This window comes from Podarcis gaigeae (assembly GCF_964106915.1).
Source record: "Podarcis gaigeae genome assembly, chromosome: 15".
Classification (NCBI taxonomy): Eukaryota; Metazoa; Chordata; class Lepidosauria; order Squamata; family Lacertidae; genus Podarcis; species Podarcis gaigeae.
In genome coordinates this window covers 43,945,579-43,968,846 of record NC_139692.1, presented here as the reverse complement: position 1 = coordinate 43,968,846, position 23,268 = coordinate 43,945,579, and the positions used below count along the sequence as shown (strand labels likewise).

The 23,268-nt window shown below is 51.6% G+C and overlaps 1 protein-coding gene across 1 annotated transcript; it reads right to left on the bottom strand.

Annotated features, from left to right (window-relative positions):
* Positions 1-1,080: 1,080 nt before the first annotated feature.
* On the bottom strand, positions 1,081-22,269 carry NUFIP2 (nuclear FMR1 interacting protein 2). The gene is made up of 4 exons (XM_083715135.1): positions 21,326-22,269; positions 9,225-10,934; positions 4,106-4,138; positions 1,081-2,670 (listed from the first exon to the last, which is right to left on the bottom strand). The coding sequence occupies exons 1-4, from the start codon at positions 21,591-21,593 to the stop codon at positions 2,618-2,620; spliced, it is 2,064 nt and encodes a 687-aa protein (XP_083571261.1). The 5' UTR covers positions 21,594-22,269; the 3' UTR covers positions 1,081-2,617.
* Positions 22,270-23,268: the final 999 nt, after the last annotated feature.

The following is a 23,268-nucleotide window of genomic DNA, read 5'->3' as shown; positions in this document are numbered from 1 at the left end:
AGCCTGGGCTGGAAACTGGTCAAACCCCCATTGGGATTTGAGGGGGGCCTTATTTTAATTTTAAGGGTGGAAATTTAGTAACAGAATGGAGAAGGCAGCTGTTAAAAAAAAAGGAGGGAAGAACACATCTAGGAAAATGTTTTTTTTGGGGGGGGGGAGGGAGAAAAAGCTTGCCTTCTTTAAAAAAGGGCTTCATTTGCCAAGCTGATTGAAACTCTGATGGCATTGGTAATGAATTTGGAAACTTGAATTTGCTTTGTTCATTGTCAAGGCGAGGGTTGACGTTCTCTCCCTGTACAGCTGTCGTCGTATCTCCCTTCGTTCTACACCTTTCTCAGACAGCCAGTATCTACTGAAAACAAGCCAAGACTTTGCTGTTAACACTTCTATCTATGGCTGAAATGAAATTTATGTCTAAAGGTACCCTGAAAAGAACTTTTACTTTCCCGGTGTGAAGATAGGAATAAGGTTCTGGCTGCTGAATGAACCTTTTCACTTCTACTAACTAAATTTGTATAAAACTCACAGATGTATTTTTATACCAGTTGTTTAACACTCCAACTATGAAATTTTATTAAATTCACGTGATTGCTTTAAAAGGGGGGGGGGCCTTCACTTTAAGATTTATTTTACTTTTTTGGCCAAGAGCAACTTGAAACAGAAGGATCCAAGTTGGGCTTTTCCCTCTCTTTCTTAAAAGGCATTTTAAAAGGACACACCAGTAGTTTTAAGGATAGGCAATGGAGGTCTGAGCAGGGCTGGGGACTGAACTGGGGCGTGCCCCCCTCAATACCTATTCTCCCCCCCCAAAAAAATGGGCCACTAAAGCAAGATGTACCCCCCCCCACCAGATCTTTGTTGAGTCCAAAGAAGAATTCTGGGAATTCTCAGAAGAGCAGACCCCCTTCCATGGGGCACCCGGGAATTGATTTGTTTTGGGGCGAACCCTTTCACATAAAAAGGGGCCCCTGCCTATTGGCGCCTCCAAAAAAAAAGATCACAGCACGACCGCCTTGCCAAACTCCACAGCTTGCCCCCTTGCCAGCCCCACTCCCCCAAATTTGGATTTCTGCAAAAGGCAAAAAAATAATAATGACTTTATTAGAGCTTTTGACGCCACACTTGCAACCTCTTTCCGTTTCTGCTCTTGCGGTGAAAAGCTGGGGGGGGAGGGGGGAGGCAGAAGCAAAGCCCAGATCAAAATAAAAATAAAAATACAGACAGCGGAAATCCATTAGAACAGGCCTCTTGATGTCAGACCATAAAAAAAACATTAATTGCCTGAGGGAAATGAGCTGGGAGGGGGGAGAGAAATAGTAAAAGATAAGGCCTGGTGGGTTTTTTTTTTCCTTTTAGAAAAACAAATTCCCAGATAGTAGTTGTAATGTGTGTAAACACATACACACACACACACCGGCGTTATTTGGAAAAGTTAGCGAAGGGTGGAGGGATGAAATCACATCTTCCTTACGTTTCCAGCTGACTGACAGAGAACGGGAAAAATGAAAGGATCATCCAGGGGGAGAAAAACTCAAGAGAGTACCTATAGGCTGAACAAACTGCTTCGCTGGCTTCTTCTTGGGGATACAGTGCCTAGGGGCAGGAACGGCAATTTTAAACACCCCCGCCTTTGCCATCGTTCCCTCTCCCCCCCCCAAAAAAAACCCAAACTCCTGAACTGCTTCTTTAAAATAAAATTAAAAACTCTCCTGGCGATCTGTAAAGTTTTGGACGGTGGCCGTCAAAGATGACACGCTCCCCCCCCCCAAAAAAATAAACCCCATCATAACCAAAACAGCAGGTGTGTGCAGATGACACGACTGTAGTGATAGCATCTTTTTGGTTTCCCCTGAAAGGAGAGCAGAGGGGAAAGCGCAGGGATTTTTAAGACCAATTTCCTCTCCCCACCACACCTTCACTTCGACAAGGGGTGGGGGGAAAGAGATAACCCTCCAGCGCTCCAAGCACACTCCCCACCCCCAAGTGACCCTGCAGTTTTCGGTTTTAGGATTCCAGTAAAACCAAAAGCAACGGTGGGAAACATCAGGGCGCAAGGGGAGGAAAACAGAGTGGCTTCCCGGAGACTTAGTGTGTTGTCGGCGATTGCAGACTCCCGGCGGAAAAACGGCTGGACGGGGCCCCCCCTCTCCTGCAGATGTCCAGAACCGTGCAGGGGGGGCAGTGTCTCTACCCGTTAAGAATTCTTGTCCGCTTTCGAACAGGTTGGTAGCGGGAGAAAGAAGCAGGAGTCTTTTTTTGTAAGGGGAGAGGGCAGTGGAGAGGACTCAGAACCGAAGTTTTAAATAATCCCGTAACGCGAGTCTCTGCCAATTCCACGTGAAAAGTCTCGCCGTGCCCGCAGGCCCCTGTTTTCAATTTGTTTTAAAATAACTAATATATATAGATTTATATATATTTATATATATATATAGATTTATATATATATATATAGATTTGTATATATTATCCTGCGATTCTAGTTCCTTTTTCGCCGCCCCATAACTGCCACCACAGCCACCCGCTCTCCTGGATGTGTGGGGAACTGCGAGGCTCACGGCAGAGAGGCAACAGTGGCGGCGGCGGCGGCGAGAGAGTCAGCGGCCCTTTGCGGCTCCTATCATTGGTCGGGGTGATCCATGGCTTCGTCGTAAGTGATTATCCTTTTGGGGTCTGGAGAAAGGGGAGAGAAACACAGCGTGTTAGAGGGGGATTTTTCACTGGTGGCAGATGACAGAGACTGTGACACCATGAGACTGGTGTAAAACCAAACCAAATAAAGGTTTTATTTCAAAACAACAAAGCTTGTGGGTGTTTTTCCTGCAGGCAGAGTTCAAACTGCAGCTTTTCTCCTTTTGCAGCCATGGCTAGCTGCAACCAATTAGCCCAGAGCTTACAAAAACTGTTCTTAAAGGTACAAACATGTTTCTGTGCAGAATTGTCTCCCAACACAGCGAGCGTCAAGTCAGGTCCTCAAGCGCACCAGGTCCCCTTCCCCGCCTATGCCCACTCAGATCTGTGGAACCGGCACAAACATAGGTGGCCCTTTCTGCATTTGTAGGAAAACGATCTTTGGAACTCCCTGCCAATTGATATCCCCACATGCTCTTTCTGACGCCTGCTGAAAGCATTTTTCTGTAGGCAAGCCTGTCCAGACGTATTGACATGTGTTCCATTTTCTTTTTTTTGCAGTTTAATTTATTATTATTATTTTTCTGCTTTGCTGGCGGCCTCCTTGCCCCCCTTCCTTACTCAGGGGAGGCTTGGGAGCTGCTGCCGGGACGGGTGTTGTCGTCCTGCACCCCCAACAGCCCTCGTGGGCAGCTGCTATAGCAGCGAAACCGTAAGATCGCAAATATAGGCCGCACTTTTAACTTTTCACGATTGGAATCGGGGGGGGGGGGGAATGCAGCTTACATATGGGCCAATACGGTATAAAAAACCCTGCGAAAATGCTTTTTTAAAAAACGTTTTGAAAAATACATTGAATTTGGCATAGCTCACCATTGCCATCTAGTGTCACATTTGTATAATGGCACTTTTGCTCCTTTTTTTTTTTTTACAACACACCTAAAACGTTTTATTTGCAGCTGTACAGCAGAGTCCTGATTTTAATCATTTTCTGTGTTTCAAATGATTTCTTTTAATGGTTTGGATCGATCACTTTGTTAAATCATTATTCTTGCAAACCTCTTCTGCTTTTTTAAACCAGCTAAACAATGAAACCTCCCCCAGGAGAATTCCCAAACACTGCTTTGTGACGGAGTCTCTCTCCCTCTTGGAAAAAAATCTCATCATCCCTGGGTTCAAATTTATACAAGCAAGGAAGCCCTCTGAGCGTCCCAATGGTCTCAGCCTGATCTACACCACAGGGCTGTTTTTGAGGGTAAATTATTGGGGGGGGGGGTTAAATGGAGTGGCCCTCCCGATGTTGCTGAATTGGAATTCCCAGCATCCCTGCCCACTGGTTATGCTGGAAGGCCACACACCCCCACCATAAGCAGCCGAATTTCCACACAACTCCCCCTACACAAAATAAATTAACCGGCCCTTCCTTTGCAGCGGGGCAGATGCAAAGCAGATGTCGTGTCTGTCAAGAGATTCTTACCTTGCTTTTTCAAATTACAAATTGTTTCCATTTCTGTGGGGAGAGAGAGAGAAGAGGGGAAAGTTAAGTATTTCAGATTCGGATCTTTGTGGAGCATTCGACAAAAGGATGTTTCTTCAAGCAATACCCCCACCCCCCAATTTCAACAGGATTCCTGAGACACCAAGCACCCACTTTTATTTAGCTACACTTAAAGGCTCTCTGGTTTGTCTTGAAGAAAAGGGTCACCGGCCCAGAGGAAAGCAATCTAAAAAGTTAAAAACACACAAGATTGATAAAGAAGGCAGCCCTGTTTAGGGAAGCTTTTAATGTTTAACTGACTATTGCATTTTAATATTTTGTTGGAAGCCACCCAGAGTGGATGGAAAAACCCAGCCAGATGGGCAGGGTATAAATAATAAATTATTATTATTATTTGGGGTGGGGAAGAGGGAGAGGACCCCAATTCTGCAGTCTGCATCTCTGCCAAACTGGCACCCCTCTTTTCCAGCCCATCCTGGGGCTCCCAGATCCTGCTAGCTGGCATGGCCAATGGCCAGAGATTATGGGTGCTGGGAGTCCAGCCGGAGCCAGGGAGCATCAGTTTGCAGAAGGCTGCCTTGGCCCATACGCCCCACAGAATCATCCGGGGCCAAGGTGACCCTGTGGATCACCTAGCGCCACCCCCTGCCATGCAGGGAAATGTAGGCATGGCGAGAAAAAGACACACAAACGCCCTTTCCCCAAGTCTCTCTGGAACCTTGAGGACTAGGCGCTTCGAGAAAGGAAGAGGCGTTGAATAAATGGCGTTCTACAGGCTGAACCACCCACACCTACTAACGTCCTGGCCCGGGTGTAAGAAACAGGGGGTGTGGCGCTGGATCAGGCCACGGGACTAGGTGGGAAGAAACCGTGTGGCACCTCCCGCCCTTCTGGGGAGCATCTCTGAGCAGCTGCTCCATTTGTGCCACAACCTGTGAGTGGCAGAGGGGGAACCTCAGCAGCCTCTGGACTGCAGCTGCCACCACATCCCCGACTGCGACCAAAGCTGGCTCCTGAAAGGATGTCAGGAGAGCAGAAAGCTCTCCACCGTGGCTGGTTTTTCCCTCTCTATCCCACACTTTCTATCTCCTGTAGATTAGAAAGAGAGAACTTGGGAAGAGGGCCTGGCTGCTGAATCAGGCCAGAGCGTTCTAATAATTGATTATTATTATTATTATTATTATTATTATTATTATTATTATTATTTACTTATACTCCACCCTCCCCGGCCAGAGCCGGGCTCAGGGAAGCTAACACCAGTAAAATAACAATAAAGACATAATTGGGGGGGGGGGGGATTTAAAATACAGGTTAAAAATACAATTTAAACTGCAGCCTCATTTTAATAATAGCCCATAGATCAAAACCATAAGGGGAGGGAAACATAAGGGTCAGACTGAGTCCAAACCAAAGGCCAGGCAGAACAGCTCTGTCCTGCAGGCCCTGTGGAAAGATGTCAAGTCCCACTGGGCCCCAGTCTCTTGTGGCAGAGCGTTCCTCCAAGTCAGGGCCAGTACAGTGGTACCTCGGGTTACATACGCTTCAGGTTACAGACTCCGCTAACCCAGAAATAGTGCTTCAGGTTAAGAACTTTGCTTCAGGATGAGAACAGAAATCATGCTCTGGCGGCACAGCAGCAGCGGGAGGCCCCATTACCTAAAGAGGTGCTTCAGGTTAAGAACAGTTTCAGGTTAAGTACAGACCTCCAGAACGAATTAAGTACCGTATTTTCCGCTCTATAAGACGCACCTAGTTTTTGGAGGAGGAAAACAAGAAAAAAATATTCTGAATCTCAGAAGCCAGAACAGCAAGAGGGATCGCTGCGCAGTGAAAGCAGCAATCCCTCTTGCTGTTCTGGCTTCTGGGATAGCTGTGCAGCCTGCATTTGCTCCATAAGACGCACACATATTTCCCCTTACTTTTTAGGAGGGAAAAAGTGAGTCTTATAGAGCAAAAAATACGGTACTTAACCCGAGTTACCTGTACTGAAATGGCCCTGGCCCTAGTTGAGACCAATCTATCCAGCCCAGAAAGATTGGAAAGCTGCTGCTGGTCAGAGTCAAGAAGCTTGGGGTAGATGGGCAAAAGAGTGATCAAGCTTCTTGGTGGCAAGATGTTAAACTGTTTTTATATGCAACAACAGCGGCAAGAATCTTGTTAGCCCAGAAGTGGAAGCCAGAAGTAATTCCGACGAAAGAAGAATGGCAGACGAAATTAATGGACTAAGCAGAATTGGACAAAACGACAGGAAGAATTGGACAAAACGACCAACAAATTACACTGGTAGGACTACAAGAAGTTTTGTAAGGAGAAATATATGAAGTGTTTCAAAGTAGAAAAAGATAGATATTGGTCGTGAGTTTTAAATGTAATAGGGAAAGTAAGAAATGCATACTGAGAGATTAGATTGGAGAATTTTCAGACAGGACTGATGGAAGTCAAAAAATTGAATAAGATGTAAAAGTCTGTTGAATTATTGTTGAAAATGGTATGCTAAACAACTAATAAAAAATTATATAAATATGTGTGTGTGTGTGTGAGAGAGAGAGAGAGAGAGTGATCACGCCTCTTGGAGGCAGTGAAACACCACTCCGCAAAAGAGGAGTGCTCTGATTTTATTTCTGACCAGCCTGTTAAAAGGGCAGCAGCCTGGAAAGAAAGCCTTCTCCTCTTCCTCCTCCTCTACAGGGTCCTGCCTTGGGCAGCTTGACCTATGAAGAGCCTGCTCAGCTATAAGGCAGCAGCTTCCTCTGCCCAATGGGACAGTCGAGACACAAGGCACTTCAGCCAAGGCATCCCCTGCCAAGGGCTCAGCCCCGGCTGTGGTGCTTCCTGGCGGATGCCCTCAAAAAGCATCGCTTTGGGAAGGACCCAGGGGCCAAGGTGGTGTCTCAGAGGAACAAAGGGAGCTGCCTTAAACAGAGCCTAGCTCAGCATTGTTGACAGTGACCAGGTTTCAGACAGGAGTGGTTGCCCACCTGGAGACGACATCGGGGACTGAACCCTGGACCTTCAAAGCGGGTGCTCTGACGTTGGGCTGAGGCCCTTCTCTTAATGTCAAGGCCTGCTCCGCATGCAAGCCTCTCCCGGTGACTCTGAAGCACCTCAAGTGTTGCTATAAATACCCACCTCCTTTTTTGCGTGTGTCAGATATTCACTGAAAACATATCACTACGCAGTTTAGAAAAAGAGCGGATGTGGTGAGCTTAGATCCATTCCCAGAATGGTAGAGCTGGAAGGGGGCAATGCAGGAGTCACAGCAACCCAAACTCTCTTTTGTTCCCTAACAGCTTCCGTTATCCCAGATGTTGACAGGACTCCCAACTCCCAGTGGCCAGAAAAGCCAGGGACGGTGATAATAAGGAGCCAGGAGACCAGAAACATCTGGAGGGGGCTGCCGCCTCTGGTACCCCTGCCCTACGGCCCCCAATCTGCAAAAACTGTTAGTGGTGGAGCCATAAACCGGCTAGCACATTTGCAAAGCCAAGTAGGTCTGATATGGTTTCAAATTGGAAGGGGGACCTGGTGCTGAGTTTCCTGCAATGCGCTAGATGGCCCTCCCAGTCCCTCCCAATTCTACAAGGCTATGATTTCTGCTGCTAGGGAAGAGAACCTCCACATCTGCACGCAGTCTACCTTATGGGACCAGCTGCTGCGGTTCAAAAAGACGCTTGACATCTTTGCCCCACTAACGAGCTTCCCAGAAGCACCCCTCTGCCCCTATCTGGCACTGGGCGACATCAGGGGTGGGGAACCTGCATGCCCCCCCCCAGGCGCTGGGACTCCAAATCGCATTTGGGAAAGATGGGAGTTGTAGTCTGGCGGCGCCTGGAGGGGCTGCCAAAGGCTCCCCCTCCCTAATCTCAAAGGAAGAGGACAGCTGAAGAGGCCCAAGGGGGCGTCAAGAGAAAGCGAGGCTCCCCCCCCCATTCCACCCCCCAAAAAAAAACCCTCCTTCCAGGTGGGGCTGAAGGGAGTTCTAGTCGAAAACACCCAGAATGTTGTCAGGTTGGCAGAGGCCACCATAAGAGAGCAGCGAGGCCACCTCCACGACTGGGGGGGGGGCTCCCTTTGCAAATTGCCACTCCCCCCCTTACACTACTGAGGCTTGTCCTGGACCCCTTAAAAAGACAACTTTAGAACCAGATGTTCCCCACACCAGCACTTGGGCACCTAAGCAGCTCCCACCATTGGTGAGCTCTGCCCCCTGGAAATTACTGTTGCTCCTGTGAGACCTGGTGGCTGCCACAAAACACAGCAACCCCTATTTTCCCATTATTAATTTTTTTCCAGGAAAGGGGACGCAGAAAAGGAGGAGCCCGTGCTGTCTTAAGTACTTATAGTCTTCCTCTCTTAACGTTTTCACTGGGATGGGATGGGAGAACGAACACGTTGTTGTGAAATGCTGCAAGACACAGTACCATTTTTACTGCACAGTATTTGCATGGTGAGCCGTCTTGGGGGGTCTGCAAAGCAGCCTATAAGGAACTAGCAGCGCAACCCAACACCTGGATAGGGAAGGAACAGGTGTTTTCCCCACATCCTTAGGCTGCGGATGTCGGAATGGCATGGGGCAGGAGACTCAGGGGACGGACAGTGTTGGATCTCTCTCTCTCTCACACACAAATACAAAGGGGCAAGGGAGAAGAAAAAAAATAGGAATGGGAATGTTAATGATGCTCTAGCAGCCTCATTCAAATAGGAAGTGAGATGCCACAGCCGTCCATTTTCTCAGACCGACACTCCAACCAGACACATAAAACCATTTATCTTCTGACATCCGCACAGCTGTTTCTCACCACAACACCCGCCCACTTCAATGTTTTCCCCTGATGAAAAGCACCCCAAAACCAAGTGAGGTTTGTCTCTTTCCTCCTCCCTCCCAGCCCATTTTCCTTTCGTGCTGCGTCCTTTGAGATTGTAAAAGGCCTTTTTTTTTTACTTTACTTTTTTCCCTCTTAATGCTCCGCAAGATGCTCTGGGACCCCGTTTTTTTCGGAAGAGTACGATTTAAAATAAAAAAACCGTTCCCCAAACCCACACTAAATCCAGACAGAACCAGAGGCTGAAGAAGATGCCAACAAGGATATTGATTTACCTTGAGTGTGATATAGAACAGCCGCCCTCAGGTCAAAATCACCCCAACTCTCTTTCCTTCCTAGGCCACCCTGGCACCTCAGTTCTTTGGCGGAAACTAACAAATGGTTCGTGGGTGAGGCCAGGCGCCTCTCTACGTGGCAGTCCTTGGAGAGGAAAACAAAGGTGCCGCCCGCTTCGGCCTGGCACTGCCCGCCGAGCCGAAGGGGCTCCGAGAGGAAGCCGCTGCTACCGACTGCCTCACCCGCAGCCGCCAGCTTCAGGATCCTGCCAGGCAGCTGCAGGCTAGTCCGCTTGTCCAGCTCGTAGGCCTTGGGGAAGGCGGGCGGTTCGGGCCCCGCCTCGTCCCCCGGGGATGCCAGGGGGGCCGGGCCCTCCCCCTGAAATGTCACCTCCGCGGCCTGGGGGCCTGCCGGTTTCCTGGCCCCCGCCTCCGGGCCGGCGCTGGGCTCGTTGATGAACGACAACCCCCACTGGTTCTGGAAAATGTCGCCCAGGCTCTTCTGGCTGGCCTGAGGCGGAGGCGGAGGCGGCTCGGCCTGCGCGGCGGCGCTGAGCAGAACAGCTTGCATATCCGACGGGTAGATGAACAGGCTGGATTTGGGCGGAGGAGGCTCCGCCGGGGCGCCCCCCAGGCCCGCCACGTCCAGGGGCCCCGCCTCCGAGGCCAAGAGGACCCCGCCGGGCACGAGGAGGGGCTGGGGTCCCCGGTCGGCCCCCGCCAACACCGGCCCATTGGAGAAGCCGGCCGAGGTGACAGATTTCATGGCGGACATGGGGACCTGCGAGAGGCGGCCGGGGGGCTGTGCCTGGGCTTCGGCGGCAGACGACGAACACAGGGAGGAGGACGAAGACGAAGACGAGGATGAGGAGAGGGTCGGGGAGGAGGCGCTCTGCACGGCGGCCTTGTTGAGGTTCTCCTTGACTTTGCTCGCGTAGCTGATCTTGGGGACGATCTTGGCGCTGCTGTTGTCCACCGGGAAGACGGGGGGAGGCTTGAAGAGCGTCCAGGAGTCCTCCTTGGAGGAGGCTGCCGGCACGTGCTTGCCCTTCGGCCGCTCCTCAAACTTCTTGCCTGCAGCGGTGCCAGCCTTCCCGTCCGAGTTCTTCCGCGGTGGCACGTCGCCCGGCTTCCCGCGCCCGGCCCCTAAGCCCCCGGCCTCGCACTTCCAAGCCTGCTTGGGGGCGTCCACCCGGCCCCCCGCCTTCGCCTCCCCGCCCTCGGGCTCCTGCTTCGAGGCCGGTGTGCTGGCCGAGGGTTCGTGCGGGGCGGCCTGCGCCAGGCTGAGCGCCTCGCTGCCCTTGGCGCTGTTGCGGCGCCCCTTCCGCTTCTTGGGGGTGGTGTAGCTGCTCTCCGAGCCGCTGCCGTCGTTGTCGGCCCCCCTGGCGACGTAGCCGTTGGCGATGTACCCCGTGGAGACCATTCCGTTGGGGATGCAGAGGGCCTCAGGCTTGTCAGGGGACCGGCCCTCAAAGCCTTTCTCCGGCTTCTTGTCGGCGGCCCCTTTGGGGACAAAGCCTTTGGGCTTGAGCCCCAGTTTCCCGAAGGCACCGCTCCCCTTCACAGTCTGCTTGAGCGCCAGGGCGGGGTCCCCGGGGGTCTGGCTGCCGTTGGGGACCCGGGAAATGGGGCTGGCCGCAGCATCGCCCCCGTTCAAGCTCTTTGGGGGGGACTCCCGCTCTCCGACGCTGCCATTGAGCTCGCCGTAGCCTAGGAGGAAAAGAGAGGCATTAGCGTTAAGGTCAGAAGCTGCGCTGCGTTCATGTCCCACCTAGACCGCCCTCTTGCCCGCTAGCAGCTGAGACTTTGGGGGTAGACTGCCTCTGCGCGTGGAGGCTCACCGCAATCATCGCCCGCAAGTGGACACTTGCTGGAAGCAGGGTTAGAAATTAGCCAGGCACCAGGTGCGTTTTGCGACTGGCGTGGGTCCAACTGCAACCATTTGAAGATCCCTGGATGTCAGGTTGGCAGACGGGTAAAGCAAAATGGATCTGAAATACTGCCCTGGAAGCTTGAATTTGTTTTATTCTGTATTGTTTCATTTGATGTTCTAGTGTGTTGTCAACCACACTGAGATTTGTACTTTAAAATATAAAGTGGTATAGAAATGGAATTATTGTTAATAATTCCAATGTGAAAAAACCTGGCATCTAGACATTACATTTATGGCAACCATAACCTAGGTTTAAAGTGCTATTTGGTGATCAGATTATATATCTGAGTTTTAACACTGGCTGTAAGCTGGTTGGGTCAGACTCGCAGGGGAAAGGCAGCATATTAAATAAACTCGGTCCATCAAACATTATTGTTATTACTTGTGTGTGTGTATTCAAGAATACCTGGGTGCAGAATGATACAGTGCCTGCCCTCCACCCTAAGGTGCCAGGGTGGGTTACCACAAAAAATAATTGATCGATTAATTGCACTTATATTTCACCTTTTTATTTGCGGCAAGGTAGCATATGTGGTTCTCCCTCAAACTCTTACACATGAAGGAGCTAAAAGTTGCTTTTGCTCCTGTTAGAATACCAAGCACTCCAATCTATGTGCTCAGCACCCAGGTACGTCTGTTATTTATTCATTTTCCCTCAAGATTTGCACAGTGGGGAGGCGTATGATAGGAGCCGGACCTCAACAGACCACACAATGTGGATGTGCCAAACCAAACAGATTCACAGTAGTAAAGGCACTGGGGACTTCAAGCCTGGACTACTGCAAGGCACTCTACGTGGGGCTTCCCTTGCACCTGATCTGGAAGCTGCGGTCAGTGCAGAATGCTGCAGCACGGTTGCTGACCGAAGTGAGACGCACAACACATGTGCTCAGAGATCTGCGCTGCGTGCCCGCTTGCAGCCAGGCCAAGTTCAAGGCATTAATATTAGCAGACAACATCCTTGCCAGCTTGGGACCAGAGATCTCCTTGCCCCATATAAGCCCACTTGACAGCTTCGCTCTGCAGAAGCTGCCCTCTTACGGGTGCCACACAATCCCCGTTCCACATTTGTAAGGATTAGTGTGGCAGCCCCTACACTTTGGAACTCCCTGCCACTTGACACCAGGCAGGCGCCTTCGCTGCACTTTTCAACAACTGCTCAAAACATGCTCATTTAGGCATGCCTATCCAGAAACGCAGAACGCCTTCATGTGTATTTTAGCTTATCACTAATTTTATTTGATTAATGTTTTTAAATGCTTGTTTTTAACTGGGGTTTTTGGGGGGGTGTTGCATCTCCAGCCCTCTAACAATGGGGCTCACAGATTCCCCGCGGACTGCAGAGAACTTGGGGGCAGAACCTCTGTCTTATGCTGAGTTCCGGAGTGGGTGGAAACGTCTGCCTGCTCCAAAATTCAACATGACTCAAGAGATTCCCCCCCACTTATTTTTCCCCTAACAAGGTGGGAGCACAACTCTGCTGCGCCAAGCACAATGCCAAAAACCTCCCAACTGATGGAAACGGGGAACTTTTGGTGCTGAGACGTGGCCCTGCTGTTCCCAAACAAAAAAAATATATCCATTCCAGGTAGGAAGACTCTGCCTGAAACCCACTGCACTGAGCTAGGCGGACCAACTCTCTGTGTACTCCGATCAAGGCAGCTTCCTGCATTCCTGGGTGCACCTAGGACCTCGTGAATTCAAAACAGATGCTCCACAGCTGAGCCACAGCCCATGCCCAGGAGACCTCAGGCTTATGCAGGAAGCTTTCTTACGCAGAGTAAATCCATGGGCGGCTCAGCATTGTGTTTACTGGAGATGCCATCAGGGATGGAACCTAGAGCCTTCTGGTTGCCAGGCGGATGGTCTCTACCCCTGAGCTATGCCCCTATGCCAGGGGTCAGCAAACTTTTTCAGGAGGGGGCCGGTCCACTGTCCCTCAGACCTTGTGGGGGGCCGGACTATATATATTTTTTTGGTGGGGGGAATGAAGGAATTCCTATGCCCCACAAATAACCCAGAGATGTCTTTTAAATAAAAGGGCACATTCTACTCATGTAAAAACACGATGATTCCCGGACCGTCCGCAGGCCGGATTTAGAAGGCGATTGGGCCGGATCCCAGCCCCAGGCCTTAGTTTGCCTACCCATGCCCTAAAGATAAAGGTAAAGGGACCCCTGACCGTTAGGTCCAGTTGTGGCCGACTCTGGGGTTGCAGCGCTCATCTCGCTTTATTGGCCGAGGGAGACGGCATTCAGCTTCCGGGTCATGTGGCCAGCAGGACTAAGCCGCTTCTGGCGAACCAGAGCAGCGCACGGAAACACCATTTACCTTCCATACCTATTTATCTACTTGCACTTCGATGTGCTTTCGAACTGCTAGGTTGGCAGGAGCAGGGACGTGGGTGGAGCTTTGGGTTAAACTACAGAGCCTAGGGCTTGCCAACCAGAAGGTCAGTGGTTTGAATCCCTGCGACCGGGTGAGCTCCCGTTGCTCGGTTCCTGCTCCTGCCAACCTAGCAGTTCAAAAGCACCCATGCCCTATGCTTTCCAATTCCTTCCCACATAAAAATACCATGCAAAGGCACGAGGCAAACTGGAACCGTAGGACAAGCCCTTATTTTAGGTCAGCTGGTAAGAGCAGGAGGCTCTTAATCTCAGGGCGGTGGGTTTGAGCCCCATGTTGAGCACAAGATTCCTGCATTGCAGGGGGTTGGACTAGATGACCCTTGGGGTCCCTTCCAACTCGACGATTCCATATCTGTGGCAATTGTAGAGTTTGAAAGGATCGCAAGGTCCATCTAGTCCTAACCTCTCCAAGGGAGTCTGTTCCACCGTCAAGCAGCTAACACTTAAGTTTCTGCATGTAACTATAGCCTTATAATACAGGAGAAAGCTATGAATTGATGATACAAGCTGCCCCCCGTTCACCACCGTCCCAAGTGGTCCATCCCAGGAACTACGGACTAAGAGAGGGGACAAAACACCTCCAAGCAGCAGAGGCTGCTCCCAGCTCCAACTTTAAGTGGATTAGGCCAGGGCACCAGCCATTTCCACAGCCTGGAAACTGCTAAGCGCGCAGAGACTCGGCTGGCGACGGATCTTTTCTTCCTGTTAATATTTATTCTGCCGGTGCTGTTCTTTAGAAATGTTTAGAGAGGAAGAGAAGGGACATGGGCATAGCAGTGTTGCACCGGGGGAAGGTGATGAACCGGCAAGAAACTTAAGAATCTAAGGAGAGAAAACTACCAGGATCAGGCCCATCTAGTCCAACGTCCTGTTCTCACGGTGACCGGCCAGATTCCTGTGAGCAACCTGCATGCAGGATTCGAACACAAGAGCAACTCTCTTCTCCTGCAGTTTCCCGCAACTGAGATTTAGAAGCAGGCAGAGTAGCCATCGTGGCTAAGCCATGAATACCCCTCCCCTCCACTGATTTCTCCAATCCTCTTTTAAAGCCCTCCATGCCCAGGCTGTCACCACCTCCTGTGGCAGCGAGTTCCAAAGTCACCAAACAGACGCCGCAATTCAGGGCTTGGGAACCAGGAGCATCAAAACCCCTTCCATTATTATTTTACATTCCGGTCCAGATTTTCCAAGTACACAAACCGAAGATGCCCTTGAGGCAGGGTTCGAAATTAGCAGGGCGCCAGGCACATTTTGCGCCTAAAATTTCTCCATTTGCGAGCACCTCAAAAAGACTGGGCGCCATTTTTTGCGCCTGGCTGACACTCCAGGATTACGGAAATGTAGGCCCTTTGATGCCTTGAAGTAAGTGTTAAGGATAGACAATATGTCAAAGAGTTTAACAAAAAAGAGTAGAGTGTTTTGAAAACTGAAGTACGGTACCAGTATTTTTATTGACAACACCAAATAAAACATGCGTTTACCGTTTCTGCTAAAAATGTGATACTAACAATGTGTCGCTTATGTCAATTGCAAATTAATGCCTGCTTATCAAAATAATAAATAAAGAGTTGCTGACTCCCCACCAAAATGGCGACTAGACGTTCTGTTTGGCGCCCACTCAGGTTCCAGGAGCCATTTGATCCTAGCTTTTCCACTCTATAGTTTCTAACACTGCCTGGAGGCCTGTGCAGGGAGGGAGTGACCCTCCAAGTTGGGATGTTATTACAACTTCCATCATCCCCGGCCATTCTGGCTGCTGGAAGTTTGAGTCCAACAGCATCTGGAAGGCCACACAGGTTGTGTCCCTCCCCCGTCCCCGAGCTACAGCCCTTTCCCTTCAAAATGCAGGTTTCCAGACCTGATGGCTCTGAATCAAGGATTGAAATAGGAAACTGCCTTATGAAGAGTCCATCTAGCTTGGTACTGTCTGCACTGGCTGGCAGCAGCTCTCCAGCTTCAGAAAGGATTCATTCCCAGTCTGACATGAAGATACCAAGGACTGCATCTGGGACCTTCTGCATGCAAAACAAATACTCCAGCCCTGAGCTATGGCTTTTCCCCAAATGCCACTGGACTCCAACTACCTCCATCCATGACCACTGGCCGTGCTGGCTGCTGGGAGCCCGAAAACATTCCAAGGATCTCACAGGGAAAAGACACCAATCTTTTCTCCACTGGTTTTCACCACGTTATTAAGGTGGTTTTCAAACTTCAGAGAACTGGAACCACTTCTGCATTTATCCATCATCCAGCCCGGACACTGAGGTCCAGCACCGAGGGCCTTCAGGTGGTTCCCTCCCTGCGAGAAGTGAGGTTACAGGGAACCAGGCAGAGGGCCTTCTTGGTGGTGGCGCCCGCCCAGTGCAACGCCCTCCCACCAGATGTCAAGGCAATAAACAACTATTATACTTTTAAAAGACACCTGAAGGTGGCCCTGTTTAGGGAAGTTCTTAATGTCTGGCGCTGTATTGTTTTTGATATTTGGTTGGAAGCCATACAGAGTGGCTGGGGAGACCGAGTCAGATGTGCAGGGTATAAATAATAAATTATTATTATTATATTATTATTATTTAGGAAACCAAAGACCAGCTACAAATCTCGGCGCGCTGCAAATGATTCTAGGATGCATTCTGCGGGGTGCAATCCAAACAGTGTGGGGTTTCTCCACTAAACCGAGGGTGCGGCCCAGAACACATCCAAACCGCATCTCAGCACAGAGAGCCAGCTGTCCGGAGAGGACAAACACTGGCTTTCAGGCCTGCCACCCCTGACGAGCCCCAGAAGCCAGTTTGAAAGCCAGGGGTGCACCCATGACTTGCAGGCATGGCAGCACCCTCTCCTTTCATGCAAAGCGAAGGGTGCCAGGGTTGACTATGAATTCACGAATGTTGAGAGTCCAGCGGGGGGGAGAGAAGAGACTTCAAGCCCCAAATGCAGCAGTTATGTGGCCACAACGGTCCAGCGGCAGTGTGGGAGATCAGCCCATGCCAACGCAATGGAGGGGAAATCTGTGATGTGTGCAGGGCAAATGGCAGATGTTTGTTCTGGAGAGGATCTCCTCCAACTTTGATGCAAGATTACAAAGGTCAAGAGGCCTGGGAAGGGTGTCCTTTGCATTTGGGGAAGATGAAAGTACTGTAAATCGCTTAGAGGTGCCTCACAGGAAGCTATTCTCAAAGGGAAAATATAATAATAATAATAATAATAATAATAATAATAGCCAGCCACCTTGGACTCCTTTGGGAGGAATGGTGTGATATAAACTGAGTAAGAACCCAAGAAGAAAGAGCCTGCTGGATCAGGCCCATGGCCAATCTCAACCAGCATCCTGCTCTCACTGGGGCCGACCAGATGCCCATTGTGGGAAAACCACAAGCAGGGCCTGAGAACAAGGGCATTGCTGCCTCTAACTGTGGAGACACGGCAAAGCCACCAGGGCTGGCCGCCTTCGAAAGCCCTCTCTTCCTCCATGAATTTGTGTAATACAGTACAGTGGTACCTTGGGTTACATACGCTTCAGGTTACAGACTCCGATAACCCAGAAATAGTGCTTCAGGTTAAGAACTTTGCTTCAGGATGAGAACAGAAATCGCGAGGCAGCAACAGAAGGCCCCATTAGCTAAAGTGGTGCTTCAGGTTAAGAACAGTTTCAGGTTAAGAACGGACCTCTGGAACGAATTAAGTACTTAACCTGAGGTACCACTTAGTCTTTTAAAGTCACCTCGGTCGGTGGCCATCCCTGCCTCCTGTTCCATAGCTTTGACGCTGCGCTGCGTGAAGAACTTTCTTTTACCTGTCCTAAATCTAAATCAGCTTCACTGGATGTCCACGAATTTCAGTGTTATGAGGGACAGAGACAAACTTTTCCCTATCCATTTACTCCATGCTGGGCATAATCACATAAACTTCTATACCCTAAGCTGAAAAGGCCCAAATGCTGCAACTCCTAGGAGTCTCGCTCTATCTCTGGATCACTTTGGCTGCCCTTTTCTGAACCGCTTTCAGCTCTACAATATCCTTTTTGAGGTGTGGCGACCAGAACTGCACAGTCAATAAATATTAATGTTATGAATGCCATGAATAAGATCCATGATCTCTAGTGGACCCTCTGTTGGGATGCGCAAGCTTTTGAGCATCCCAGAACTTTCAAGGATGCAATATGTTGTTGCATCTTTTTAACCTACATTGTCTTTGACCTGTGAAGGCCTTGGGATGACAAACCTTCCACATGATGTTGGATTACAACTCCCATCATCCCCCGCAGCCAGCAGAGCCAATGGTCAGGGATAAGGGGAGCCATTGCCCAGAAACATCAGGAAACAGGCTTGTAGGCCTGGCTTTTTAAGCAAACCTTCAGGTTAAATTAGCTTCACTGCTGCAAAATTTTGGGGTACAAAATTTTGCTTCTGTCTGACCTGCCACCTTTAAATATTGTTACCATGAACCATGTGAAGAGTTCCTGACCTATAAACAATATATAAATTTCTGTTATTACTATTTCGTACAAATACCCATCTATGTGTTCGCGCGCACACTGGTTCCTGACTAAAACAACCCGAAAGAGAGGAATCGAATCAAAGATTTTCCCCACAAGTCCTCTTCTGTCCACTTACTGAAGGTTTATTTGGAGAGACAGGATGGGCAGAGTTTTCTACAGAACAGGGACATCAGTGTCCTCACACCTTCCTATCCATGAGTTTACGGCTCCTGGACCACCATGCACACCTCATGTCTGGGGGCTCACTATTTCAGAATTGGTCACTTATAATGCCCATGAAGAGAACGCAGGGAGGTTTCATTCAAGTTTTTTGCCAGCTGCAGGGTAAAGATCTGGACCACGCAAAATCTGGCCAACATCCTCCGCAAAATGATTTTAATAGGAAATGTCCCATATTGTATTGGCTTGAGGGACATAACTGAGGGTTGGGTTTGTTTCTTAAGCATTCATGTTTTCATACAAAAATACTATGGGAAGTGGTTGCCTCAGCTGAAGAAAGCAGCTGCCCTACAAGGAATTTCATGTAGGGCAGGGATATCCAACTTCCAAGAGACTGCGATCTACTCAAAGTATTAAAAAAACTGGCAGTGATCTGCCCATTAGTTGTTGAGGGTTTTTTTGGGAAGCCAAAGTTCTTGAGCTTTTTTAGGGGAGCGGGAATCGACCTGGCCTGGGAGGTGGTGATCTACCTGGAACATCCCCATAACCTACCAGTAGATTGCGGTCTACCTGTTGGACATGCCTGATCTAAGGGGAACCTGGAGACTTCCAGATGTTGCCAGACCACAGCTCCACCATCCCCAAACCACTTGCACACTGGCTATAGGAAGCCCAGCAACTTCCAGGGGGACACAAACTCCTCTGATCTGGCCCAGAACTGTCCATTCTTCCAGGCAGTTAGGGCTCAAAACATTTCAGGAAGAGACATCCCTTGGACCTGCTTAAGGGTCACATCCATCCCCCAAAAGAATCCTGGGAACTGTAGTTTGTTAAGGGTGCTGAGGACCACTAGGAGATCCTTCCCAGAATTACAACCCCCAACATCCTTAACAGACCACAGCTCCCAGCATTTTGGGAGGTGGATGGGATGGAGAGGGCCATGACTGTTCAACTGGTGTAAGGGGGCTTTAAACACTCTGTCCAAGACCTGCCTCTCTCCCCATGGCACCCACAGCTCAAGTGCTTGCTATGCATTTGGGGGCTCTGGTACCCACACAAATCTTCCCAGACACTTCCACAACGGAAGCCCTTGTGGCACTGTGGCTCAAGCGGCACACTAGGTCTAGGAGACCTGGGTTCGAATCAGCCAAGATGCAAATATTTCTCTCTCTCTCTCTCTCTCACACACGTTAGCCAAGGCTGAACCAGATGACCTTTGGAGCTCCCTTCGGCTTGCATAACAGAGATTATTATTAGGGAGAAGTTGTTGATAATTAGAAGAAAACAAGCTGCTGCAGGTTAAAAGCACGGGGTTCAAAAATCCCCCCCACGCTAACCAGGTGACCTTGGGAGCAATCACCTCTTCTTCCTAGCTAGCCTACCTGGCAGGGTTGTTAGGGCAAAACCGGGTGAACATAACACACGACCCCAAATCCCTTGCAGGGGAGGGGGAGGCAAGACTTTCAACCATCATCTTAACAACCCCCCCCCCAAAAAAAAACCTGCCTGTCCTTCGCAGGTTTCCAGGTCTGCCTTGCGCCCTTAAAAACCCACCCCGTCTCCCCAAAAGCGAGTCCCCTTCCTCCATCCCGCGCCCCCCCAAAACCCCTTGTTGCTTCCAGACATCCTCCCGCCGCCGCCCCCCCCCAAACCCACCCAGCCCCCGACGCCGGCGGACAATGGCGCGGAGCCGGCCGGGGCCCATCTAGGCCCGAGCCAGGCCAGGGCGGTGGCGGTCTCGGCGGCTCGCCTCCCGCCCAACATGGCGGCGAAGGCCCCGGCGGAGGAGGAGAAGGCCCGGGAAGGAGGCGGCCTCGCCGGCTGCCAGGCCTCGAGAGCAGGGGGTCCCTCCCGGCCCCGCGAAAGGACCGGCAGAAGGGAGGAGGCCTGGGCGGCAGACCCGGGTTTCTGCGCTCCGCTGCCGCCGCCTCTTCCCGGGCCCAGCCAGGCCCAAGACCCCCGCCCCAAACAGAGCCCCCTCTTCTCCCCCAGGAGAGGAGAAGCACCGCGCTCGGGCCTAAGCGAGGCCAGCCTCGGCCTCCCCCCAAAAGTACACATTTAAGCCTCCCCAATACAGTACACACGCCATCATTCCCAGCCCCCCAACCCATGGTTCACATATCCCCAGCCCCCCACTCACCTGCCCACGACTCGCCCCCCACCTCCAACCCCGTCCTGGCTTGAGAGTCTCTCTCTCCCGACCCCCCCGGCAAAATAAGAGATATTTGGGAACTGGTCGTCCTAAACCCCCTCCCATACATCAACTAAGGGTCGCTCCTGGCTCGGACTGGGGGTCCCAGATATTTCCCTCATCTCCCCCCAAAAGGTGTAATGCTGTGTCTGCGGCACGAAATACCCCCAGCACCAGAAATAATCTGATTTTTCTGTCTCTCTGCACCCCCAAAACAGCTCCCACATTTCAGGTTGTGAAGGTCCGAGTGTACCCTGTTAAAAAGTGAAAGCCAATAAAGACCCTCTCTCCTGCCTTCCCGATTCTGATCCGGGATCTGATTTTTCCTCCCAAAAAACGAGAAACCACGAATCCCACCACCATCCTGGTTCTGGCTGGGATCCAGTGGGAATCTCCCCCTCCCAAACCTTCCTGGTAGCATATTTTTATTCTTCTTGTCCCCAAAGAACGAGTTGCCTTCCCTCCTCTCCGGCCCCATCCGAGGCAAGCCGTGGGGAGACAGACTCCGCTCAAGGTCTGGGATGGCGAGGCAGCATGGAAACACCGGGGTCTGGCTTTCTCCCCCCCCCCCAAAAAAAGGCCCAGATCCATACCCCCATCTACTTCTGCCCCCGAAAAAAACCAGCCAGCTCCCATCCGATATCCAGAAAGCGCTTTCCTCCCTCCTGGCAAAGGGGTCCCCCTCGGCCTCTCCAAAGCGCGCAACACGCCCGGAGACCTCCAGCCGGGATCTCCCCACCCCCCCCCCAAAAAAAACTCGGAGGTCAAGTCGTTTGGCCCCCCTCTCAAAGCCCCCCCGTCAACCGCCCGCATGCCTTGACCCCCCCCCAGCCCCGATATGTGCGCCCCCGACCGGCGGCGCCGCCCTCTCCACCCCTCGCCGGCTTTTTGCGCGCGCCCTGGGCCGCCGACCTGCTTTCTTCCTGGGCGCGTCGGGCTGCTGGCCTGCTCCTCCTCCTCCTCCTCCGGCGCCGTGCTTGGGCTCATGCTTGAGGGCTTGCAAAGGCGCCTTCGGCGGGGCCTTGGCGGGCGCGCTGCCCTCGGCCAGGTGCTGCTGGTGGTGCTGGTGGTGGTTGTGGTTGTAGTAGTAGTAATGGTGGTGGTGGTGGTGCTGGTGGTGGTGAGGCGCCTGCTGCTGCTGCTGCTGCTGTGCTGGCTGATGGCCGGGCTGCTCCTCCATTGAAAAGCCACGGGGCCTCCGGATGATGATGGCGGCGGCGGCGGCTGGCTCTCCCCCCACCCCCGATCCTTCTGGGGCCCCCCTCTCTCCGGATCCTCCCTTGGTTGGCTGCACCGTCCGGGAAAAGGGGAGTCTCTCTCGGCTCGCTCGCTCGCTTCCCGGACGCCCCTGCCCACAGCCCGCCGGGGGGAGCGCGGCGCGCAACAGCCAGCCACCCAGCCCGTCTGCCGCTCCGCTCCCGGCCTGGAAAGAGAGCTGGGGGGGTGGAGGGGGGGAATCCAAGCAGACTGACAACCGATCTCCAGCAATCAAGAAGCTTCCGGGCCTCGCTGGCCCCGCCCTAGCCAGACCCCCCCTTTGGTTTTTTGCGCCCCCTTCTTCTCCTCCGGTATTACTTCCCAATTGCCAAACTCCCTCCTCCTTCCAGCACCATCATTCTTGGCACGGGCTGGGGGGGTCCTCCTTCCCAAGGTTTTTTTCCCTCCTGGGCTTCCCGGGCTGCTTTCTCCGGCCAAATCCAACGTCAGCACTTCGGAGTCTCGCCTCTTTCTTCCCCGGCAAGCCGGCGTTGGCGAGGCGGCGGCGCTGGTGGTGGCGGCGGCGGCTCCCCTCGATCCGGCTCTTGCTTCGCTAAAGGCGCTTTCGCATGCAGCCCCGCCGCCGCTGCGCGCGCTCCCGAGCCCGGCCTGGGTTCTCCCCGCCCCCTCCGGCTTCCCCACCCCCCTCCGCCCGCCCCCTCCCGGCCCCAGGAAGGGAGACGTGGAAAGCTGGGAGCGGACGGGGCGCCACCCGCGCGCGCGCTCCTGCCGGCCGCCTCGCCCGCCCCGCCGCCGCCGCTGCCGCCGCCCCTTTCTGGAGCTTTCGGGGCTTTGCTGGCTGCCGGGATGGACGCGGCGCGGCTTGGGTCTGCAAGGAGGAGCAGGAAAGAAGAGAAAGTTGACAAAAACAAGGAAACCCAAGGCGATCCTGAGAGGAAAAGGGATCCGGGTCTGTTTTGCAATCCTCTGTGGTCACGATCAGGGTTTTGTCCATTTCCTTTTTCCGGAATGATCAAGGTTTTGTCAATTTCCTTCCTCTCTCTATATATATATCCACACAACCACATATATTTATTCCAGAATGGGACATTATCCTGATGTGGATGTGTGTATGCTGTTATTATTATTTTATTATTACTTGGTCTTTATCGGTCACTTGTTATCTAATCACGTCTCCAATAGACTTACATTTATTAATTGTTATTATCATCATTATTAATTACCCACCCTACACCCCTAAGGTCCGGGGCGGGTTACAAGTAAAACACAAATACAGTACAGTAATTAAAACAGTTTAAATAACTTACACAAACATGTATGTATATGTGTACGTGATATATAATTTAATTATTTGTCTATTGCACTTCTATCCCTTTTTTCCCTCCAAGGAGGTCAGGGTGGTGCATACTTGAGTCTTCCCCCACAACAACCCTGTGCGGGCAGGGACTGACCCCCAAGGTCATCCTGGGAGCTTCATGGCTGAGAGAGGGATTTGAACCCGGGCCTCGTCCGACACTGACCGCTGGCTCTTCGACTGTGTATATGCCTGCAGACTAGGCAGAATTCAGCACGCATCCTGCTCCGTCACGTGTGCATTGTGTGTCTCCTTACCCGGGAGTAAACCCCACTGATCTCGG

Bases quoted from the DNA above. Each gene is read 5' to 3' on its own strand.
- NUFIP2 (XM_083715135.1), bottom strand. From the start codon at position 21,593: ATGGAGGAGCAGCCCGGCCATCAGCCAGCACAGCAGCAGCAGCAGCAG. The intron at 10,935-21,325 runs GTCGGCGGCCCA...TTTTCCTCCTAG, and splicing joins CGCGCCCAGGAAGAAAGCAG to GCTACGGCGAGCTCAATGGC. The intron at 2,671-4,105 runs GTAAGAATCTCT...CCCTTTCTCCAG, and splicing joins TTGTAATTTGAAAAAGCAAG to ACCCCAAAAGGATAATCACT.